The sequence below is a fragment of the Strongylocentrotus purpuratus genome, unplaced genomic scaffold (genome assembly GCF_000002235.5).
Source record: "Strongylocentrotus purpuratus isolate Spur 01 unplaced genomic scaffold, Spur_5.0 spur5_scaffold_3, whole genome shotgun sequence".
In the NCBI taxonomy this organism is placed as follows: Eukaryota; Metazoa; Echinodermata; class Echinoidea; order Camarodonta; family Strongylocentrotidae; genus Strongylocentrotus; species Strongylocentrotus purpuratus.
This window is the reverse complement of record NW_022145609.1, coordinates 31792855-31814229: the sequence shown is the minus strand read 5'-3', so window position 1 is coordinate 31814229 and position 21375 is coordinate 31792855. Positions and strand designations below refer to the sequence as shown.

The 21375-nt window shown below is 36.7% G+C and overlaps 1 protein-coding gene across 1 annotated transcript; it reads left to right on the top strand.

Moving 5' to 3' along the window:
• The first annotated feature begins 79 nt into the window (after positions 1–79).
• On the top strand, positions 80–20797 carry LOC577691. Its single transcript, XM_030996545.1, has 2 exons — positions 80–261; positions 19588–20797. Exon 2 carries the CDS (start codon positions 19588–19590, stop codon positions 20236–20238), a length of 651 nt encoding a protein of 216 aa, XP_030852405.1. The 5' UTR covers positions 80–261; the 3' UTR covers positions 20239–20797.
• Positions 20798–21375: the final 578 nt, after the last annotated feature.

The window sequence follows — 21375 nt, the reverse complement described above, 5'->3', positions numbered from 1 at the left end:
TCGGATATGAAAATAAGAGGAATTCCGTGTTTTATAACTATAGAAACAACAGAGAGGGAGTTTTTTCGGATACCACTTGGAGCACGTGTCCATATCGTGCACATTTGATATCGATCGCTAGGTATTGACTAATTTACCGGTGTTTTAATAATTCGCCGGTTGTCGTACACATTTTGTTCCAATACTTCAGTTATAATACATCGGGGATATTATTCTGCATTTAGAAAGTTGAAAGAGGATTCAGAACTCCAGTGTTTAGTAGTAAGTATAAAACAACGTTTACAAATTTGTATTCGCTGTAGAATTTCATTTTCTAAAATCGTGTCGACACAAGGAAGCCGATGCTAAAATGTGCGGGAAACGATTGGCCTGTACCGGGATATCTTCGGCGTATCGCGTAGAGAGTCATAGTCATTCCAAATCGCGCGCACTAGATTAATTGACTTTGAGTTGATTGTGAGTGACTAATGTGAGCAACCAACAGTTTAGAAATTGGAAATTAGTTAGTATAAATTGCGGTAATAAAATCATTAATGTGTGTTATTAATTAGTACAACAAGAGCTGTCTAGACGAGTAGATCTAGACTATTTTGGTATGAAAAATATTTCTATTGTTCACTTCACTTCACTCATCAGACTCGCACTGAGTCAGACTTCAGTCAGCTGTGCAGTGTGTGATACTCGTACTAGTCGTAGCTCGTTTCACTTCAGTCACAACTTTACAAGATGGGAACTGAATGATAGTTGTCCGGATAAAGGAGGGGTTGGTTTTCTGTAGTATAGTTTTCTACACATAGATTCAATAACCAGGGATAACTGAAAATCAATCTGATAATATTTGGCATGGCATTTGACTTTAGTTTATGATAGATATAGATCTAGAATCTAGATCTAATTTTCATAAGTCTTTATTTATGAAAAATATGCATCAGATCATGATCAAGTAGACTACAGTGGTCATTGCATCATGCATGTTCTTCTTTATAAGATCTATAAAAAGTATCAGTATAAAACCGGGCCGGGCATGCTTCATTCTGTCACACGCTAGATGATTGTGTACTGTAGAGTAGATCTATGTCAGACTAGTATAGGCCTAATGGGCTAGATCTAGAGTAGAAATGAGGACACCAATGCATGTACCAGTGCAAAAAAATACAAGAGCGCCAATCTATTTTTGTCCTTTGAAGAAAATCATGAAATAGATCTAGACTGCAGGCAATCTCAAGTTGTGCAACTTTTAATAAGTTAGTGTTTGAAATGGATGTGATCTGTTGAGGCAAGACCAAGGGAGTAAGAATTTTGTGACATGAACAATAGGCCTAATGCCTTTATGAATTGTAAACGAGAGCCACTTTTGTGAAAAAGAAACTTGATAGGAAAATTCAGCTTTGCCCTGGACTCGGGTGATCCAATCGTTTCACAGCATGAAACTTGTGAAGTGGAATGAACGTCTTGCGAAATTAGGTCTGTTTTGAAAGCCCAAACTGGTGCACAATGTATGCATGCATTGGCTGTACTGCTTAAATGTGCTGCTCATGTACAGTTCCAACACACGGTTCATTACAAAAGTGGAGGTGCACATGTGCACCCATAAAAATCCATACAGAAACCGCACTATGGGGAAACCCTTAAAAATTGTGGCAATATTTTTCAGTGAACCTTGTTCAATTTGCGATCGGCGAGTCATTTTGTAAAAGAATATAGGGAAGTTGGCCCTCATAATAATTACGTACATGAAACACCATTCATTTTTCCCCCTAGTATTAAAGTGCCTTCTTTGGGGGCACAGTCAGGCATTCAGGCACTAATACAAATAATGGGTAACATATGTTTTACAAGTGATTCTTCTAAAAAGCAAAGACTCTACTGAGTCATACATTAAAAAGAAAGAAAGACAATTTAGTAATTTTGTGAGATGGAACAAATGGGAATGTTGTAGGCACTACACAGGGTTGACAATGCTGATTCACCAATTTGAAAATTCCCACTTGTGTAGGAATCAGAACAAAAAAAAAAATCATAATTTTTGTACGTATACCGGTAGTCCAATTTCATTCAAACTTTCACCAGTCTGCTTCTCTGATTTTACTGCTTTCTTTTAGAAGAGTCTGCTACATGTACAGTACATGGTATCAGGGTTGAATTCACTTTTAAAGATTACTTAAGTTGACATCCCATCTCCTTAATTGCGACTGACATAATTCTTAATACCGGTAACAGAAATCTTTTTTTGTGTGCAAAATAACACGCAAATACCCATTGTATTCCCTTTCATGTAATATCGAATGATTGTTGAATTATAATCTATGAATACTTCTTCTCTTCATTGCAACCTAAATCTAGGAATGAAAAAATTATTATAGTCAAGACAGAATCAGAGAGGAAGAAATATCTAGGTGATGCATCATTAGCCATAGAAATGAATATAGGATATAAATGATGTGCATTGAGATGCAGACGGGTATAGAAAAGAAACTTAAATAGATTTATTCCATATAGTATAGATGCACCAAGAAATACTAGTTTTCATCAATTTTCCATCCAGGCTTTATTGCTACCATTATCACAGACAAATTTATCATTGTACTTTGTCTTTCCTGAAGCAAAGTGAGATTTTTTTTATTGCCTGCGTAGACTAGGCATCAACTGTGAGCCGGCGTGAACTTCAAAGGGTTAAGCATATGGGCACATGTCGCTGTAAGGCGCAGTAAACAATCCCTGCTGAATTGCCATCTTGCCGGCATCAACCTCCGTTCTGCTTCGGGACATGAATTTCATCAGTGAGTTAAATGAGGAGGCACTACATGAAAATCGTCGTTGATCATGGCCTGAAAACTTTTTTAATGCGAGCATCAGATTGAAATCTAAGGAAGGTTGTACCAGATTTAACTGCTTATTATATCGTAGGGGGTGGGTGAGGATATACAGGAATACATGTACAAATGGATCTATCGTATTCATGAAGTCAACATTTTGCTTGATGGAACAGTGTTTCCACCCACAAGTTTGGCCAAGTAAAATAGATTCCTGGTTTCTTGTCTAGATGGTTTTTGTTGTTTTTTTCCAAACAAGGAGAGTCCTCCTGTAGGTTATTTCATGTTTGATATTTTTTCTGATTCATTTGGATCAGTCATTAACACATTTTCCTTTCATTAAATTTGTTTTGTTGAAATTGTGCCATGTTATGTTATTATGATTTATGTTCAAATTACTTCATTGCCTACATATACATGCACATTATTTCAGATTCTTCTTGAGTTCATGTCAAAACAAAAGAACATGTACTGTACATTTGAATAAAAAATGTGTGGGGCAGAAAAATACAACTTGGGGGTGATGCGGAACAAGGAAGCAATTCAACCTGGCCTATCTCAGTGTATAAAACATTGTAGGGCCAGTTGCATATATAGTTTGTATGAATGCATAATTGTGATGATATGAAGCAGAACAGTATTTTTCAAAGCATGGATACTAATCTGCAAGCCAGTGTTACTGAAGTTCCCTTCAATGAAAAATGGGGAAAATCAAACATTCTTTCCCATTTTTTCTATTCATACTACAGTAGTTGAAGAGGGATACATCATTTATGTAGACAATTGGCTTTACTTTTTGATACCTTTTTGATGGGCATTTTAAGGCTAAAAAAGGGAAAGGATTGTCAACTAACCTGGCCTGACCTTGCAAGCAAAGAGGCAACAACAACAATAAAGTATATTATGTACATATGTTAAAACATACAGTACTTTATATGTGTATTTTACAACGAAACTTAATGATGTCAAAGACCAGTGATATTCAGTATAATAATGATAACATTATCCAACTGGATTTCTTATTTAGGTCAATGAAAAGTTACATCTCATAGAAAAAAAAGAAATTTGAATTGATTATTTATGAAATGCCTGAGGCCCTACAATATTCATTTCAAGTGTTTTTGGGGTAGGTAGCCTTATACTGTGTGGCAATGTGGTTTGAGGGAGATGGAGACACTTCCTCCTCGTTATATACTTGAAGATGTGCTTCTGTATGCCATTCTCTATGGACCCGGGCACTTGAGTGATACCGGAGGCACACTTTTTTTCCTACAGATGCGCTCTCCAAAACAAGATGTCATGTCTCTATCGGGCTTTTCTCCCTTTCTGAACGCTCTTCGAATGAGAGAGAGATGGAGGGAGGGAGGTAGGGTAGGGGGGGGGGGGGGAGATAACTTGGCTTCTCTGTGAATGAGGGAGATGACTTGAATTCACTCTGTGTGATTGAGGAGAAGAAGAGAAAGAGAGAGAGAGAGAGAGAGAGAGAGAGAGAGAGAGAAATGAGAGAGATATAGCCAGGATGATAGAAAGCAGGAGCCACTTTCCTACCATGCTCAAAAGAAAAATCACAGAAAGGGAATTGTGAAAGAGTAAGGAATGTGCTACAAGAAGAAAGGGGGGGGGGGTGGGCATGCAAAATTAATCTTTCCTAGAAATGAAGATTTTTCATATCCTTTTATAGGAATTTTTAAAGTTGGATGATAGAAAGCAGGAACCACTTTCCTACCATGCTCAAAGGGAAGTGTGAATATTAAAGGAAGGTGCTACAAGAAGAAGGGGGGAGGGCATGCAAAATTAATCTTTCCTAGAAATGAAGATTTTTCATATCCTTTAATAGGTATTTCTTTAAGTTGAAAAAGAAGAACAAACAAATATGAATGATGAGTCCTAATGAATGATTATGCTAATTATTACTAAGGTATTATATTAATACTTACAACAGTGAACACAGATGTCAAAATACATACATTTGTACATGTACCCCCTCTAATACCCTCCCTGGAGTATGTTTGCCACCTTTCCAAAATCAACATCTTCTTCAAATCATGGTTATACAGAGCTGCCAACTAGTACGGATTTTCCGTAATTGGTACGGAAATTAACGACCATTACGGAATGTTGTCTCAAATTACGGATTTAAAAAAAAAAAAAAAAATTTTTTTTTTTTTTTTTTTTTTTTTTTTTTTTTTTAATGAATTAAATATGATTTATCGTAGCGAGTGCTGTGAATAGGAGCCATTTTTCATGATAAACTGTGTTGTGATGACCTGAAATTCAATACTTAACATCTTTGTGTGAGTAAAATCACCAAAAATTTCAGATAATCATGCGTCCGCGCAGTGTTGGCGTGTCGTTTTTTTAGATTCATAGCGCCGCATAAGAAATTACTGATTTATACCCCAAATTACTGATTTTGAGCCTTGTGATTACTGATTTTCTGTTCTGGAGGTTGGCAGCTCTGGTTATAAGCTTGGCAAGGGAGAAAGACAGTCGGAGAGGCTTCGGGTATATAGCTGTTGAATAGATTCTGTCTCTGTCCTTATAAGATTCCCAGAGTACCTTTGAGGTAAATTGCAAATTTATAAGGGTTCTTTCCCAACCTTATGTTGCTGTCGTTGAGATTTGGATCCAGGGTGAGAAACGGGGCACGAGGCAATTTAGGCATTCAGTGTGCTAATCATCTCCATAATATATGGAGTGCTTCTGCCGAAGAAGAAGAAGAAAACGGTTTGATTTATTTGTTTATCGGAGTGCGTATTTTTCTCAACTCGTAATGGGTAGGCTTTGATAGCCGCTTTCTAGTTCATGGACATATTATTCAAGTATTGTTTCACATTTTTGTGGAGCAAACATATAGCAACTAAGATTTTGTTGATAGCAAATTTAATTTATTGATAAAACTTCTGTCGTCATCGTCTAGCATGGATGCATATTTGAAAGAAATGAAAGAATTTGTAATACTGTTCACTCAAAGTGAAACCTAATGTAAATTACTGTGTACGTTGTATGTCATGACAAAGATGGGCTCTTTTTGCAAAGCTTTTGCTGAACTTTGGAACAGACTACCTTTAAATGTCAAAACTGTCATAACTGTTAACCTATTCAAAACTAGTCTTAAGACACATTTATTCAAAATTGCTTTTGATGATCTGTTCACTTTGATGTGTATTCCAAATGTGTACATATATTTGCACTTTTTTGGTTTGTTTAATATGTAATTGTTTATCAGTCTATTTTGTTTGTTATAGCCCTTAGAGACTTTGGTGGTAAGCGCTTTATAAGTAAGTTTTTATTATTATTATTATTATTATGTTAATAAGACTTAGTTACAAGCAAGCAAAGGAAGGAGGGTCAGCCTCGGAGGTTAAAGCAAAGGAAGTATCAACCATATCTCATAAAGATCAAATCATCAAATCGGACCAACTTGCTGTAATTAAACATGTACATGTACATAGTAAATGTACATGTGACAGTTCGGTTCTAGGACAATGACCTCCCACCCCCCCCCCCCCCAAAAAAAAAAATAAAAAAAATTACCTCCTTGGACAATCACCTCCCCCAGAATTAAAACCAACTCATTATCCGGGTGGACTTCCCCTTAAATGAACAGGGGGGCAATTGTCCGGGGGTGGGGTGGGGTGGGGGGGGGGGGGGGGGGAATTGTCTTCAGGGTTGTTTGTCCAGGGGAGGGAGAGGGAGAGGGAGGTAATTTTCCTGACCTTTTTACAAGTACACAAAGCTCCATATCAAAGGAAGACAAACACTCATATCAGTCTAGATATGAACATAGTCAACAGTGCATACACTATACGTATATATACAGAATATGTGAAGCATATATTGCAGATCTTCAAGTATTATTTCATATCTAGATCATTTTCAGATAGCATGTTTTGGTCTTGTAGAAATTTGTTTTTTTCTTGAATTCACTAATTTTGCTACAAGCCACACATGATTTTACAGGCATGGCAATTGTCTGTAATAAAGGCAAGAAAGAGATGGAGGGAGGAGGATAGAGAGCGAGAGAAGGGGAAATCTACTTCAGAGGTCAAAGGGAGTATCAGCCATATTGCATAAAGATCAAATCACGTTACATGTAACTGGCAGTAACTATGTACATGTGACCTTTTGAGAAGGTCAACCATGTACACTGTACATGAAGCTCCACATCTCAGAAAGACAAACACTCTTGTCAGTCATGACTGAGTACTTAAAGGCCCACTGCACTACTTGTAGCTACTTGCGCCCTCTATATAACAAACAATGCCTAATCGGTGACCATTGGTCCCCATGATCCTCTTTTTCTTATGTTATTTGAGAGCTGAGTTGATGAGATAACCACCTGTCCAGTGACCTTGTAGGGCGGTCTAATCCCTCCTGTAAATTATGGCAGATAAGCTTTAAACAGTGCATGCATTTATATGTACTACATTGTCTATCTGTGCAGAGTTATGATATCAGACCTTCATTTAAAAAGAATTTATGGAGAGATTCAAGGGCTGTGACTTGCAATTTAAAAAAATTCTTTGCAAATTTATTGCAGCATCTTTTCAAATTTTTGTGACTTGCGATTATTCACATACAGTATATTGCAAATTGACAAGAACACAATCGCTAGCTCCATAAATATTTGCTATGGTTTGAACAGAAGGTGAGCAGTGTTTACTCTGTGGTGATGATTTAAATTGGTATTTGTTTTATGCCACTTTGTTCATTGTATAAATCTCAATTCATGTGTTTTTATGAAGTGAAGAGATTGTGATTATAATGATTTATGGGAGTGAATCCCACTGGCTGTAGGTAATGGGGCCATTAAAGATGTTTGCCAATAATGAATACAGGTCATACTTGATATTTTATGCACCAGTGAAAAAGATAACAGAGATTAAAACGATAAGTAAACTATTTGGGGAGGACAGCTCTAAAAAATAGCTCTTCTAATCTCCAAAAGAGTTGCGGTAAAAACATACAGAAGAATAAAAGTAGCTGGACAGGGAACTTCAAATTATTTAACAACTTCAAAAAGAACTGCTGTGGACAGCATACCAATTTTTGTCTTCACTGAAATGTACATTTTAAATCAAAGGTTAATTTGTGGTACATGTATATGTCACCTAGCACCACAAACAAACACAATACAATTCCAGAAATGACTCTTTTGTTTAGGTATTACTCATCACAAAAAGTGAAGAATGGCCAGTACTAAAGAATGTTACCTTAGACAAAAACAGGGCATTTGAAATTTGTCGTCTATAATAAGCACTCTGACTCCCAAAGTGTTGTGCAAGGTGACAAAAGGGAATTAAAACTATAGAAAATTACGCCAAAGGGTAATCGATTCGTCCTTAAGCTGTTCGCACTAATTATGTTTATATCCTGTTCTTTATTCTTTCAAGGTATCAAAGTAATAGTGTGCTCTATTGTAAAGCTTTTTGTTGATTACAATGAGGCCAGTAGCATGGGTTGTAAATACATAAAAACTGCTGCAATTAAAAATATCTTAGGTCTACCAAAAACAAAGAAAAAGTACTCTTTTTTAGAATGAATGTTATTCTTGCTTCAATTTCTGAGTCAAAAATTCAAATTTCCCTCCATTACAGAAAGAGTGTTGTGAAGCTTCTAACCATCATGTTTGTTTTGATCAATCTCATTTGATGTTCAACTTGATTCCATTCTCATTATTTATACATGTACATGTACCTGTATGAGGATGGCGCGATGTACATAAAAAAGGAACCACATCTCTGGGCAAGGCATTGCTTGGTTGAAGTCATTTCTTTTGGAATTGCTCGTCCCTTTCTACAGGTGTATATTTACTTTAATAAGCCTGGCTTGTCCCATCTCATTCACAATTTAGCGTAAAGGCATCATTCTTAGATAAATCATTTCTCTGCTTCATAGATTTGCTTGAATTCTCTATTTATAATTTTTTTTCTCATTTTCATTTTTCTGAGATGGGAATTATTCAACCCATACACAATTTTCATCAAGTTTCATCAATAATAATAATGATAATCGTATTTGTACAGTGCTTGATAGTACCACATTTATAAGTACTTTACATTGTAATTATTATAACACCTCATTGGATTCTACAGCTGTTAATTAAACAGAGGACATCAGTGCCACGTGGGACTCAAACCGCAAACCATGTGATTCACAGTTCGTTGACTTACCGGTATCCACTAGACGATGACATCTCTACATTAATAGCAATCACTTTTTTACTGGACTACTGCAGTTATTTGCTTGAACTATAATTCATGTTAAATTGCCCAACTCAGTTCTTGTTTGCATGTACATGTACAGTGTATAGTGTATGACTTGTCCAACTCATACAATTTCACATCCAATCAATATCCATGTCCGTACATTTGATTTTGGTTTCTCCATTTTTTTTCTTCTCTTTTTCATCATACCTTTTCATGAACATAGTATGGTTTGATACAATATTTTATTAAGTGTATATAATGTTGTGCAGATAATAAACGAAATTAAACAAATATATTGAATGCATAATTAACATACATTAGATGCAGGAGGGCTACAGAAAGAAGCAAATTAGCTTGACGTGCCCGCAGCCCTCAACTTTAATAGATACATGTACATAATACCACCCCTCTTGTGCTCTGATTCATTTTGACACGATTTCTAATGAAATAGACCTACTTTCATATCCATGATTCGTTGCGTGTATGAAATATTGTTTGTATATCAATCTCAGTCTCATTGCCATGGTAATCTTTTGATAGTGGTTCTTACCCCTATGTTGAATCTGCACAAGGTGAACTGCATTGAAGTTTACTTGATCTTTTCGATGGAAAGATCAACCATGTTTTTTTTTGCAGTCTACACTATACAGTGCGTATAAAATAAAAGTACACCCACTTTTTGTAGCTTATAATTAAAAAAATCATTATGAACGTGATAAAAAACGGGCCTCTTGAGATAAATATTGTGTTGTGCTGAGAGCAATAGCATCTATTCAGGGAAAAAAAAACCCCGGCCATTTGCTCAATTGTCCGACTTGTAGCTTTGGTGCCTTTCTGCTCTCACATCCCATTTTAACATCCTATTTTTATGTGAAAGATACCATTGTTTTGACAACAGACTTGCCATTTTTATTTTTATTTTTATTTTTAAAGTAATGAGGCCACTTACGATAGACATGATGAAAACACACATTTCAATGAGAAAAAGATAATGGAAACAGGTAGCAATTTATCTATGGACAAATTGAAAACCAAAAGAGAGCTGTGGAAACTTCTAAAATGGCTCGGGGGAAAAAACTAATTATACATGAATGAATGGATGAAAAGCTATTAACTAATTAAACTGACTGACTAATGAATGAGTAAGCATATGAGTGAGTGAGTGAGTGAGTGAGTGAGTGGGAGGGGGAAGGGGGTGAGAGAGTGAGTGAGGGGGAAGGGGGTGAGAAAGTGAGTGAGTGAATGAGAAAGTGAATAAATAAATTATTGAATAAATAAACAAATAAATAAATAGCCAGGAAACTTGATCTAACTCTGGATGGCAAAACGAAAAAGAGCCTTTTTAGGAGTTATACATACTGTTTGTAGAGTTTGTATGAACCATGAAATATTATGCTCTTTTTGTAAGCCCACATGTTCAATCAGCTAAAATACTAGGCTGGTGATCTACATGTACAGTATGTTGACATTAGTCTAATACCTAGTAGGGCCATGATATGAGGCTGCTCAAGATGTTCTTTATCATCAACCTTTTATAGTTATACAACCTTTCAACCTTTTGTTATCTTTAATGGTCAATAACAAAATGTTTTAGGCTGAGCCCAATTCTGCATGCAGATATACATGTACCAAAATGAGGTCAATTTTTTTCCTTTAGATCCCCTTTACCCTACATGTATTTCTAATGGAGATATTATCCAAATCATTTTGAACATTATTTATAACAGCAATATTTCTTTTTCAGATTCCTGACATTTAATCTCTAAAGGCTCATTCAGATATGATGCAGCTAGACCTTAGCATATTTTGATGATGACATTTAAAGTGTAATATGCTTTTTCACATCTTTCATCTCTCACAACACAGAGCTTTATAAATAGTAAACACCCACAAGTCCTTTGTTGCGCTCAGTTGCCATTCATTTACATGTATGTATTAAAGATCTATGGCACCTTTTTGGGGTGGCAGTTTACATTGCCATACATGTATCTGTTCAACAAGCCTTAAGACTGTAAAATATCCAGATTTTGTGAATTTTAGTCTTCAATTCACATTGAGGTTGAAGCCTCATAGACAGTTCATTTTCTGGATGCAGCCATTTTAAGAGTCTAGGCAGTGCCATCAATTATCTTGTGTCTCTGTGAAACCAGAAAATATGGAGACCTGAGAGTTTTGTGAACTATTTGAGGGCCATTTTCACTGCAAGATGCTTTTAGGATTTGCCATAATTCAGTCATTTCGTGGCATGAAACTTATGCCAGCTTGAACTGCTAATGAATTCAAATTAATAACAGTTTTGTGCTTACAATTTTGTTCTTTTCTTGTTTTTGTTTATGAATTTGTTTAGCTGCTGTGAGGTTTAAGTTTTTTTTTTTAATTTTATTTGTGTGCATACTGCAAGACACCCTGAATCTTATACCTTAATCTTGCCATCTTTATTGATTTACACATACATTCGCACTTGCCTTTCAATCATGTGCACATAGCGAAGTGTACTTAAAATTCTAAATCTGAAACAGTATCTTCTGATGTAGTCAACTTACTGAAATATGACCGAACAGATTAAGGAGCCTACTTCCAATTTATCAAACACCGTCTTGTAATCTGTGATCTTGTTGTCATCCAATTTGAAGTGTGAGGGTTTACTTAACAGCAAAATATTTCAGGAGGAATGACCAATTATACTCAAAATGAAGTGAATGACAGTGGGAATAACTACACCTGGAGTTTCATGAAAATTATTTAAATTAAAAAAATAGCTTTTCATATTTGTAGATCCATTGTGTTTCCACTGCTGTTGCAATCGCTGTTGCCACTTTGATCCTGCAGCAGTGTCAGAGCATTGTTTTATACCAGTCGTACCAGACTAGCTATCTGTGACAATTGCTCCACACTAAATCCCAACACTAACCAAAGTCCAAACTTCAACCCTGGCTGGACCCTACACTATACATACATGTACGGTAACCTTAATGCTAGCTCTAAACCTAACCTAAATCCCAATCGCAACCCTAATCTTAAAGGTAAAGACCGGTTTTGGAAATGCCTCTCTCTCAAAAAATGAAGTGGTAGCTGTTATTACCAATCATATGAAAGAATACGTTATGACTAAATACGTGATGATACAAAGTTTGCTAAGAAACCGCCTATTAATCAATATATTTGGTAATATATTATATCTATTTGGCCCTGATAGATATCGCGCACGTGTCACGTAGTCCCATATACATCTTTCTGTGTACAGTGCTTGTAACTTTACCAAGGCTGGGCCAAATTTCTTATCATTTTGATGATCTCAGAACCTTGCAGTACACACCAATATATCAATATATACTAGATGATCAACCTTTTCTGATCGATTCCCCAACTTTTTTTTCACAATGCAATCACATGACGATAACTGGTCTTTATCTTTAACCCCATATATTCAACGATATAAAGCTTGGAGGATGGAATTACAGAGCTGCTACATGTACAATGTACGTGTACGTGTACAGGGATTCAAACCATCGTTAGATAACCCATTATCTGCAAGGTCATCACTAATTAAAAAGATATGCTTGTGAGGTTTGTGTACACTTAAACCTGATTATTTCCAATTTTTAGATACTGTAAATGCCCAAGTAGAATCTTTTTTAATAATAATAATAACAATAATTTGTTCTTTTATAGCGCATTTCATGTCTGTTGACATTTCAATGCGCTTTACAATTTTACAATATACATAATTATTTAAAGTATAACACGATCATAAAAGGAAGATGAAACAAAACATATATAGAAAACAATGAAGTGCTTACAAAAAGAAAAATTATAACATTACCTATCCTTAAATACTATTGATGTGCTAATTTGAAGAGATGAGTTTTTAGTTCAGATATGAATGTTTCAATATTTTTCTTAGTTCTATGCTCACCGAAGTATTACAAATTCTTTCCAGAGAGGAATTTGATTTGTAAATGAGAGCGGTTCTGACTTTACTTGAGGGGTTTGTTATTGTGGCATCTGCCATATTGATTAGTTGAGGGTAGGGTGTCATGTAAATGAGGCCATGTCTGAAATAAAGTCTCAATCCATACTGACTTCATACAAACTGACCTTATCAGTGTTTGAATGCTATTTCAGTGTGCACTCTTTATCCCATGTTAGAGTTATACACATTGAACCCCCATTTGACAATGTTCTGAGAGCACTTTACAAACATTTTAAAATTCATATGTTTCTTTCCTATCTGCCCCGATACAGTCACTTGCATTCACTTGTTGTAATGAACATACATACATGATTTTGGATGATAATATCCTGCCAAGTGCCCACTACCCTGTAGACACGTAGACTCTGACAAAGTGATAGATATGTACATGTATTAGATGCTACATGTAGATGTGAATTTTTGGTAAACATGCAGGTACCAGTACCAGGCAAATGTTCAACTCCCTTTAAATTGTTTCCTGTAGGGAGTGTGACCTGAATCAGGAGAGATGGTATACATGTAGGTAATATTTTGGTATATTATGTCAGGTAATGAAATTTATCATCCCTACCACTATATATTCCTATTCAACAAACTACAGGTCGACTTGTAATATATACGTCGTGACTAGCGTACTCATCCTGTCAATGATATAAATACTTGTTGTACAAAAGTAGGCCTAATTTTGGAGGTGGTGCGGGGGCACTCTAAAATACAGAGTTCAAGTGACCCCCCCCCCCCCGGTAGAGATACTTCGCTTTACACTGTAAGTAGTCCTGACTTCTTCTTCTTGGAGGAATAAGGATTTTTGATATAATTTTTGTGAGAATAATTGTGGCCTGTCTTACCAATTTTGTCAAGATATATTCTTATCTTCTTACACATTCTTATCTTTGCTTTTCCATCTCTCAAAGTGCCAAATACTTGTTTCTTCCATGAATCTCCTTTTTATTCAAATCAACTTGATGTTAGGGTGGGCAATGGTTGTCATAGCAACTGCATGTGGTGAGTTAATAGACGCCTACAATGCTTCAATCCTCTTGGCTCTCCTCGGTAGCTCATCAATGCCCAATGAATTTTGATGCGGTGCAATCCTTACTTGTTATATCTTATGCATGATATCTCTCAGGATCAGCCCTTACCATGAGTAGCAAATTACTGGTACCCTTTGTTCACACTCCCAAATAATAACCATTTTTTTACAAATCAACTTGATGTTGGGGTGGACAATGGTTGTCATAGCAACTGCATGTGGTGAGTTAATAGACGCCTACAATACTTCAATCCTCTTGGCTCTCCTCAGTAGCTCATCAATGCCCAATGAATTTTGATGCGGTGCAATCCTTACATGTTATATCTTATGCATGATATCTCTCAGGATCAGCCCTTACCATGAGTAGCAAATTACTGGTACCCTTTGTTCACACTCCCAAATAATAACATTTTTTTACAAATCAACTTGATGTTAGGGTGGGCAATGGTTGTCAAAGCAACTGCATGTGGTGAGTTAATAGACGCCTACAATACTTCAATCCTCTTGGCTCTCCTCAGTAGCTCATCAATGCCCAATGAATTTTGATGCGGTGCAATCCTTACTTGTTCTATCTTATGCATGATATCTCTCAGGATCAGCCCTTACCATGAGTAGCAAATTACTGGTACCCCCTGTTCACACTCCCAAATAATAACATTTTTTTACAAATCAACTTGATGTTGGGGTGGACAATGATCGTCATAGCAACCACATGTAGTGAGTTTTTTTTTTTACACCTGCAATACTTCAATCGTCTTCTCAGTAGCTCATCAATGTCCAATGAATTTTGATGCGGTGCAATCCTTACTTGTTCTATCTTATGCATGATATCTCTCAGGATCAGCCCTTACCATGACTAGCAAATTACTTATACCCCCTGTACACACTCCCTGTTCACACTCCCAAATAATTACATTTTTTTACAAATCAACTTGATGTTGGAGTGGGCAATGATCGTCATAGCAACTGCATGTAGTGAGTTTTTTTTTACACCTGCAATACTTCAATCCTCTTCTCAGTAGCTCATCAATGTCCAATGAATTTTGATGTGGTGGAATCCTTACTTGTTATATCTTATGCATGATATCTCTCAGGATCAGCCCTTACCATGAGTATCAAATTACTGGTACACCCTGTTCACACTCCCTGTTCACACTCCCAAATAATAAAGTTTTTTTTACAAATCGACTTGATGTTGGGGTTGACAATGATCGTCATAGCAACTGCATGTAGTGAGTTTTTTTTTACACCTGCAATACTTCAATCCTCTTCTCAGTAGCTCATCAATGTCCAATGAATTTTGATGTGGTGGAATCCTTACTTGTTATATCTTATGCATGATATCTCTCAGGATCAGCCCTTACCATGAGTATCAAATTACTGGTACACCCTGTTCACACTCCCAAATAATAAAGTTTTTTTTACAAATCGACTTGATGTTGGGGTTGACAATGATCGTCATAGCAACTGCATGTAGTGAGTTTTTTTGACACCTGCAATGCTTCAATGCTCTTCTCAGTAGCTCATCAATGTCCAATGAATTTTGATGCGGTGCAATCCTTACTTGTTCTATCTTATGCATGATATCTCTCAGGATCAGCCCTTACCATGACTAGCAAATTACTTATACCCCCTGTACACACTCCCTGTTCACACTCCCAAATAATTACATTTTTTTACAAATGAACTTGATGTTGGGGTGGACAATGATCGTCATAGCAACTGCATGTAGTGAGTTTTTTTGACACCTGCAATGCTTCAATGCTCTTCTCAGTAGCTCATCAATGTCCAATTAATTTTGCATGATATCTCTCGGGATCAGCCCTTACAATGAGTAGCAAATTAATATACTCCCTGTTCTCACTCTCAAATAATAATGTTTTAATTCAAGCAATTCTTCATAACAGGTGCTGTACATGAACATGTGCAGTACATGGTTTGACTGTCATAGGGTGGGGTATGTTTGTGGTAATTATCTTGAATGGTTTAATTTTCCTTGATGACTGATTGTGCAGGAGGAAGAGGTAGATTTATGGATTGCCTCAAAATACAGGTAAATGACAATCAGAATTAACAATCTTTACTCATTGTGAGTTGCCTGGCTGTCTACCGAAATAATAAAATTTAGCACGTACATGTAGTCTGCAATGTACTTAATCTATCATTGTTTGATAAGAGAGTTGTGATGTTGTACATATTACAATTTACAGTTTTTAGGTATAGGGTGTGCCCCATACATGAATACAACTGTGCGTCATTTCTATATTTGAGTCATTTAAGTCAGAGCTGAGATATTAGAGGATTTGTAGGACATTGCAGGTGCAGGGTATCTCATCCACAATTTTGTGTGTTGACTGCCTTTGATGAGAATTCTGAAATCGAAGCATTTTGAGGTTAAGCTGGAAAGCCGATGATCCCTGCCCCGTCATACTGTATCCTCCCCCGGAATCAAGGATTGCTTTGGGGAAAGATATCAAACTGAAATGGTGGTTTCGTGTGATCAAATGATGGAGCTGTTGTAAACAACTACATGTACAATGTAGTAAAGAAGTACAGGGTGTATCAATATTCAGTCACATTATCAGGTTAAATTTTTGTTTTGCTCCTCTCCCATTGATTTGAAGCTCTCCATTTATCTTTAATGTAGGCATTTTTTAGCTTGTTCAAACATGATGCAGTAAATACCCCCCCCCAAAAAAAACCCCCCACCTCATTGGCAAACCTTAAAGCCTGTCTGCACTAGTTTGGCCAGGGGGATTAGACCTCCCTGCAAGGTCACTGATAGTTGGTTATCTCATCAAATCAGCTCTCAATTAACATAAGAAAAAGAGGATCATGGGGGACCAACAGGCACCATTTAGGCATTGTTTGCTATATACATGTAAGGGTGCAAGTAGCTATAAGTAGTGCAGTGGGGCTTTTAACCAATTAAATGTAAATAAACGGCAAATGGCAGAAGTAGCTGCCAACATTTGTGGGCACTTTATATCCTCACATTAAAGGTAAAGACCAGTTATGGTCATGCGATTGCATTGTGAAAGAAACGTTGTGGAATCGATCAGAAAAGGTTGATCATCTAGCATCTAGCATCTGCAAGGTTCTGGAATCATCAAAATGATAAGAAATTTGACCCATTCTTCGTAAAGTTACATACACAGAAAGATGTATATGGGACTACCGTATATCTCTCACAGACCAAGAGAGAAACAAATTTACCAAATATATGAATTAGTAGGCGGTTTCCCGGCAAATTTTTTATCATCATGTATTAGTCAAAACATATTCTTTCATATGATTGGTAATGAGAGCTTCCATTTCATTTTTTGAAATTGGGGCGTTTCCAATACTGGTCTTTACCTTTAATATTAAACAGATACACTGTACATGTATTGAAATGCTCTTGCTAATGTTGTTATATTCCTTTAATTTTCAGGCAGTTTTCTGCATTGTGTGAAGTTGTGAACAACGCGTAAGTAAGGATGTCAGTTTACCGAATATTCAAATCTAATCCTACATAATTTACAAGTACAGGTACATCACGTTGTGACAATTATTCATTTACACAGCACTTTGTGCAACATTATCAGGAAGTGCAAAGCAAATATTGTTTTATTTACCTTAAACTTGAAAGAGCTCTCAGAGATAAGAGATTTGTAGATAACATTTCATGTTGCTAGAAAGATTAGCAGAGATGAATGGTAAAATAATTAAGGAAGGAAGATGGTTTTAAGGAGGAAGGGATACAGGAAGAAAAGAATTTTCAAGTGACTCACTGACAGTGATAGGAGAGTGAGACAGCTCTAGCAAATGAGGGAGGTGGAAGGAGAGAGAAAGAGAGAGAGAGAGAGCAAGAGAGATACTGACAGACAGGCGGGGGGGGGGGGGGGGGGGGGCAATGGAATTTAGGAGGTAGTAGTTGGGTCATGTTTGTAATAATTATCCACTTTCCCAATAAACAATTTTTTTTCTTCAGTGCTAAAACTGCTACATGGGTAATTCCATAAATTAGGGAACTACATGTATATGTCCATGTACTTGTTGACATTTTTGGTGTCCCTGTTACATGAGGAACCCAAACATATTTAGTGGAGTGAGATTGTAAAGTGATTTCCAAGCATAATATTGCATCCTTACACCTAGAATCTCCTAAAGGCATCGTTTAACAACATTAATTCTGAGATACACTGCCCTACGTGTTATCAGTGTCTTTGATATGGTGTAATATTGAAGCCCTCAAAAAATTGCCCTTCAAAATGATCAAGAAGTGTCTCAAAAAAGTTTAAAAAATCTTTGAGTGACAGGTTTTTACCATACTTGTTTATCCCAATAGACTGTAGTGTTATGAAAACTGTTTGGCAAACAGTTTTCAAAATTTGTAATTCCAATCATAAATATCTTGATAATAAGACAGGCGATCTGCTTATAAAAATCATGGGGTTCCTGACTGACCTAAATATTTATAATTATGATTGCAGCATGAGCTAAATCCAAGATTTTGTTCAGAATCTGAGACAAAGTTACCGGATCCCGTTACCGGATCCCACTATTTAAGTCTTTACTCAAAGCCACAAATACGTGGGGGTTCCTTATAAATGTAATAGGGACACCAACAATGTCACAAAGTGGGTCACTAATTTATGGAATTACCCCCATGTATTTCATCTATTTGCTTTATAATTGACTTTTCTGTACTGTGTACAAGTATGTAAATTAATTATAAGATACTCTTTTATGGTTAAACATAAAGGCAATTTGCCAAATGACATCTTTTGTTACATTAGGTACCATTCATGTGTATGTATGCTTTAGCTTTGTTATGATCACAGTAGGCCTGTTCACACTAAACAATTAGTGTGATTTGGATCGCGATACAAACATTTTTGTTGTTGTTGGGGCGACCATTCACACATGATGAATTCTCGCTCGACGGCAAGAATGTCCGAACTGCTCATGTGTGAATCTCAAAGATGTTGTGCGCTTGGAATCCATGGATTAAATAAATAGATTTTTGATTCTCATTACCATTCACACACAAAGCGCCTGGTGAACTATAGCTAATCGCTAAGATTAGTGAAATTATTCTGTCCACACGCTAAAAAAAAAAATTTTAATTCTCACTTTTTTCTGTAGGTGTGAACGCCCCTAGTACAGTATGTCAATAAATCGTCATTGTTTAGTTTCCAAAAGTGTGTATGCCTTCATGTGCAAGATGTTGGAAATAATCTGAACAAGATTTATTACTAGGCTGTGCAGCATAGGCATACAGTGTACCTGTAGGCTTCAGACGAATGTTGCAATGTAGTAAATGTTTTGGTTTTGCAGTAGTACAATGTGTCTCAATGGTTTCTGTTTTGGTAGGATTGATTTAACTTTAGTGTCAACTTTCTTTCTTTTGCAACATACAGTGACTTTTGCAGAGTTCTCATTTTTGATTTTTAAAATTACATTGTCCTTAGTGGACTCTTTCATGTACTGTATCATGGCACTTTTAATTGACATCTACAAATAACAATGTGGTAGATTCCAATTGATTTATTATCTGTTCTCATTTTGCAGATGAGTGATAGCAAGGAGATAGCGGTGGAGATTCGTGGGAGCCAAGAATCTCTAGGAGATTCAGTTCATAGCATGGATTCTTCCCCACCGAAAGAGAACGGTCCCCTGATAGAGCAGCCCCTTCCCCCTCCCCTGCAGAATGGAACCCCAGGGACTCCCCCGCCAAATGTCGGCAACGGACCTTCTTTGTCACCCACCTTCCAGATCGTTGCGCCCCATCAAGATTACCTACACATCTCTGCTCCGACGTCTCCTGCCCAACACCACACTCGCATCCGAGTACACAAAGGAGATTCAAGCTCTGCAAGCTCCTCTGACGAAGATAAACCCCATGTGCCTTACCCAAAGACTGCTTCAACCCCCAATATCCATGCCAACAGCTTGGCTGTGGAAGGGCTGAACGGGATGTCTGGACCGGTCACACGGTCAGTGTCCGCTTCACCTGGCAAGAGGCCACTGGGAATGAGTAAGATGGAAGTTCGTATGAGAGGGCTATCAGGTTACGACATGGCAACACATAGTGATTCCGATATCGGTAAGACTTTTCTTTTTTTTCCCCCTTCTTTTCGTCCAAAAACGCTCACAATTATTTGTTTATTTTATCTATTTTTACAGGTTAACTCTTTCCCACCATTGTTGGTGGTCGCATAAAACCCATATCTGGAAAGTAGCATTTATTCAATACACGTTTCTTTAATGATGGAAGTCTCAGAAATAAAGACAATAAGTTGTTTATCTGTTTTTCATTTAGATGAATGAAAACAGAAGTCATTGTAGAACATTCATGCCAATAAAAAAAGAAGCAAATCTTCATGCTAATAATAATTTTAAAAGACAGTTCTTCTACGACAGTCGTTCGGAAATTCAGTGGCACATGTACATGTATACAGGTGCATGTAAAGAGTTTCATGTAATTATGATGAATGATATCTTTGGAGATGTGAATTGGTCTTGATCTGCACGGTCAGCTGTCTGCCTTCGCATACATTTACTAATTGAGCTACTGACCCTGGCTGATAGACTCCTGTTCAAAACTGAGTCGTGTCTTTCTGATGGTTAAAGCCCCCACTCCCCAGACGTATTAAAGTTCATTGACTGATACATGTCTGTGAAATCTCAATTACACACAAACACACACACAGGCACGCAGGCTCTCGAATTTGACAAGTCTTGATCAAACTTTTTCCGCTTAAAACAAATATTTTGTGAATTTTATCAGGTGGGCTGTATAACGTACAGACCACCTTATAATTTCGTTAGAATTGCCTTTATTTATTATTTATTTTTCCTCTTTCTAACCACTTTTTTGTAAGCACAGTAAATTGAAAATGGCTCAATCAAATGCCTTCAAATTTGGCACACATATGTATAGGCATATGTACAAAGCACAATAACGTTTTCATCATTGACCTTGACTGATGCGTCATCTATGCGCCATTTTGTAAAGTTTTTGGAAAATCAACTCATGATCATATCTTCATAACCAAATAGTATTTCTCATTCATATTTACCATGATCAAGGTCAATATCCGTCCAGTCAATTTCAGGTCAGAAAAAGCGCGCGTGCGCGTACGTCCGCGCGTCAATGCGCGCGCAAAATTTTAAAATGCTCAAAATCGTCTCAAAATGATTTTGCATACGTTTTAGGCCATTCTAAGCAATTTATAAAAAATTGCGCACACGCGCATGTGCGCGCGTTTTCGCACGTAACACCATTATGCAACATAGAATGGCCATTTTTTTTTCTTCATGATATTCCACATATTTTTACAAACAAATTGATACTAT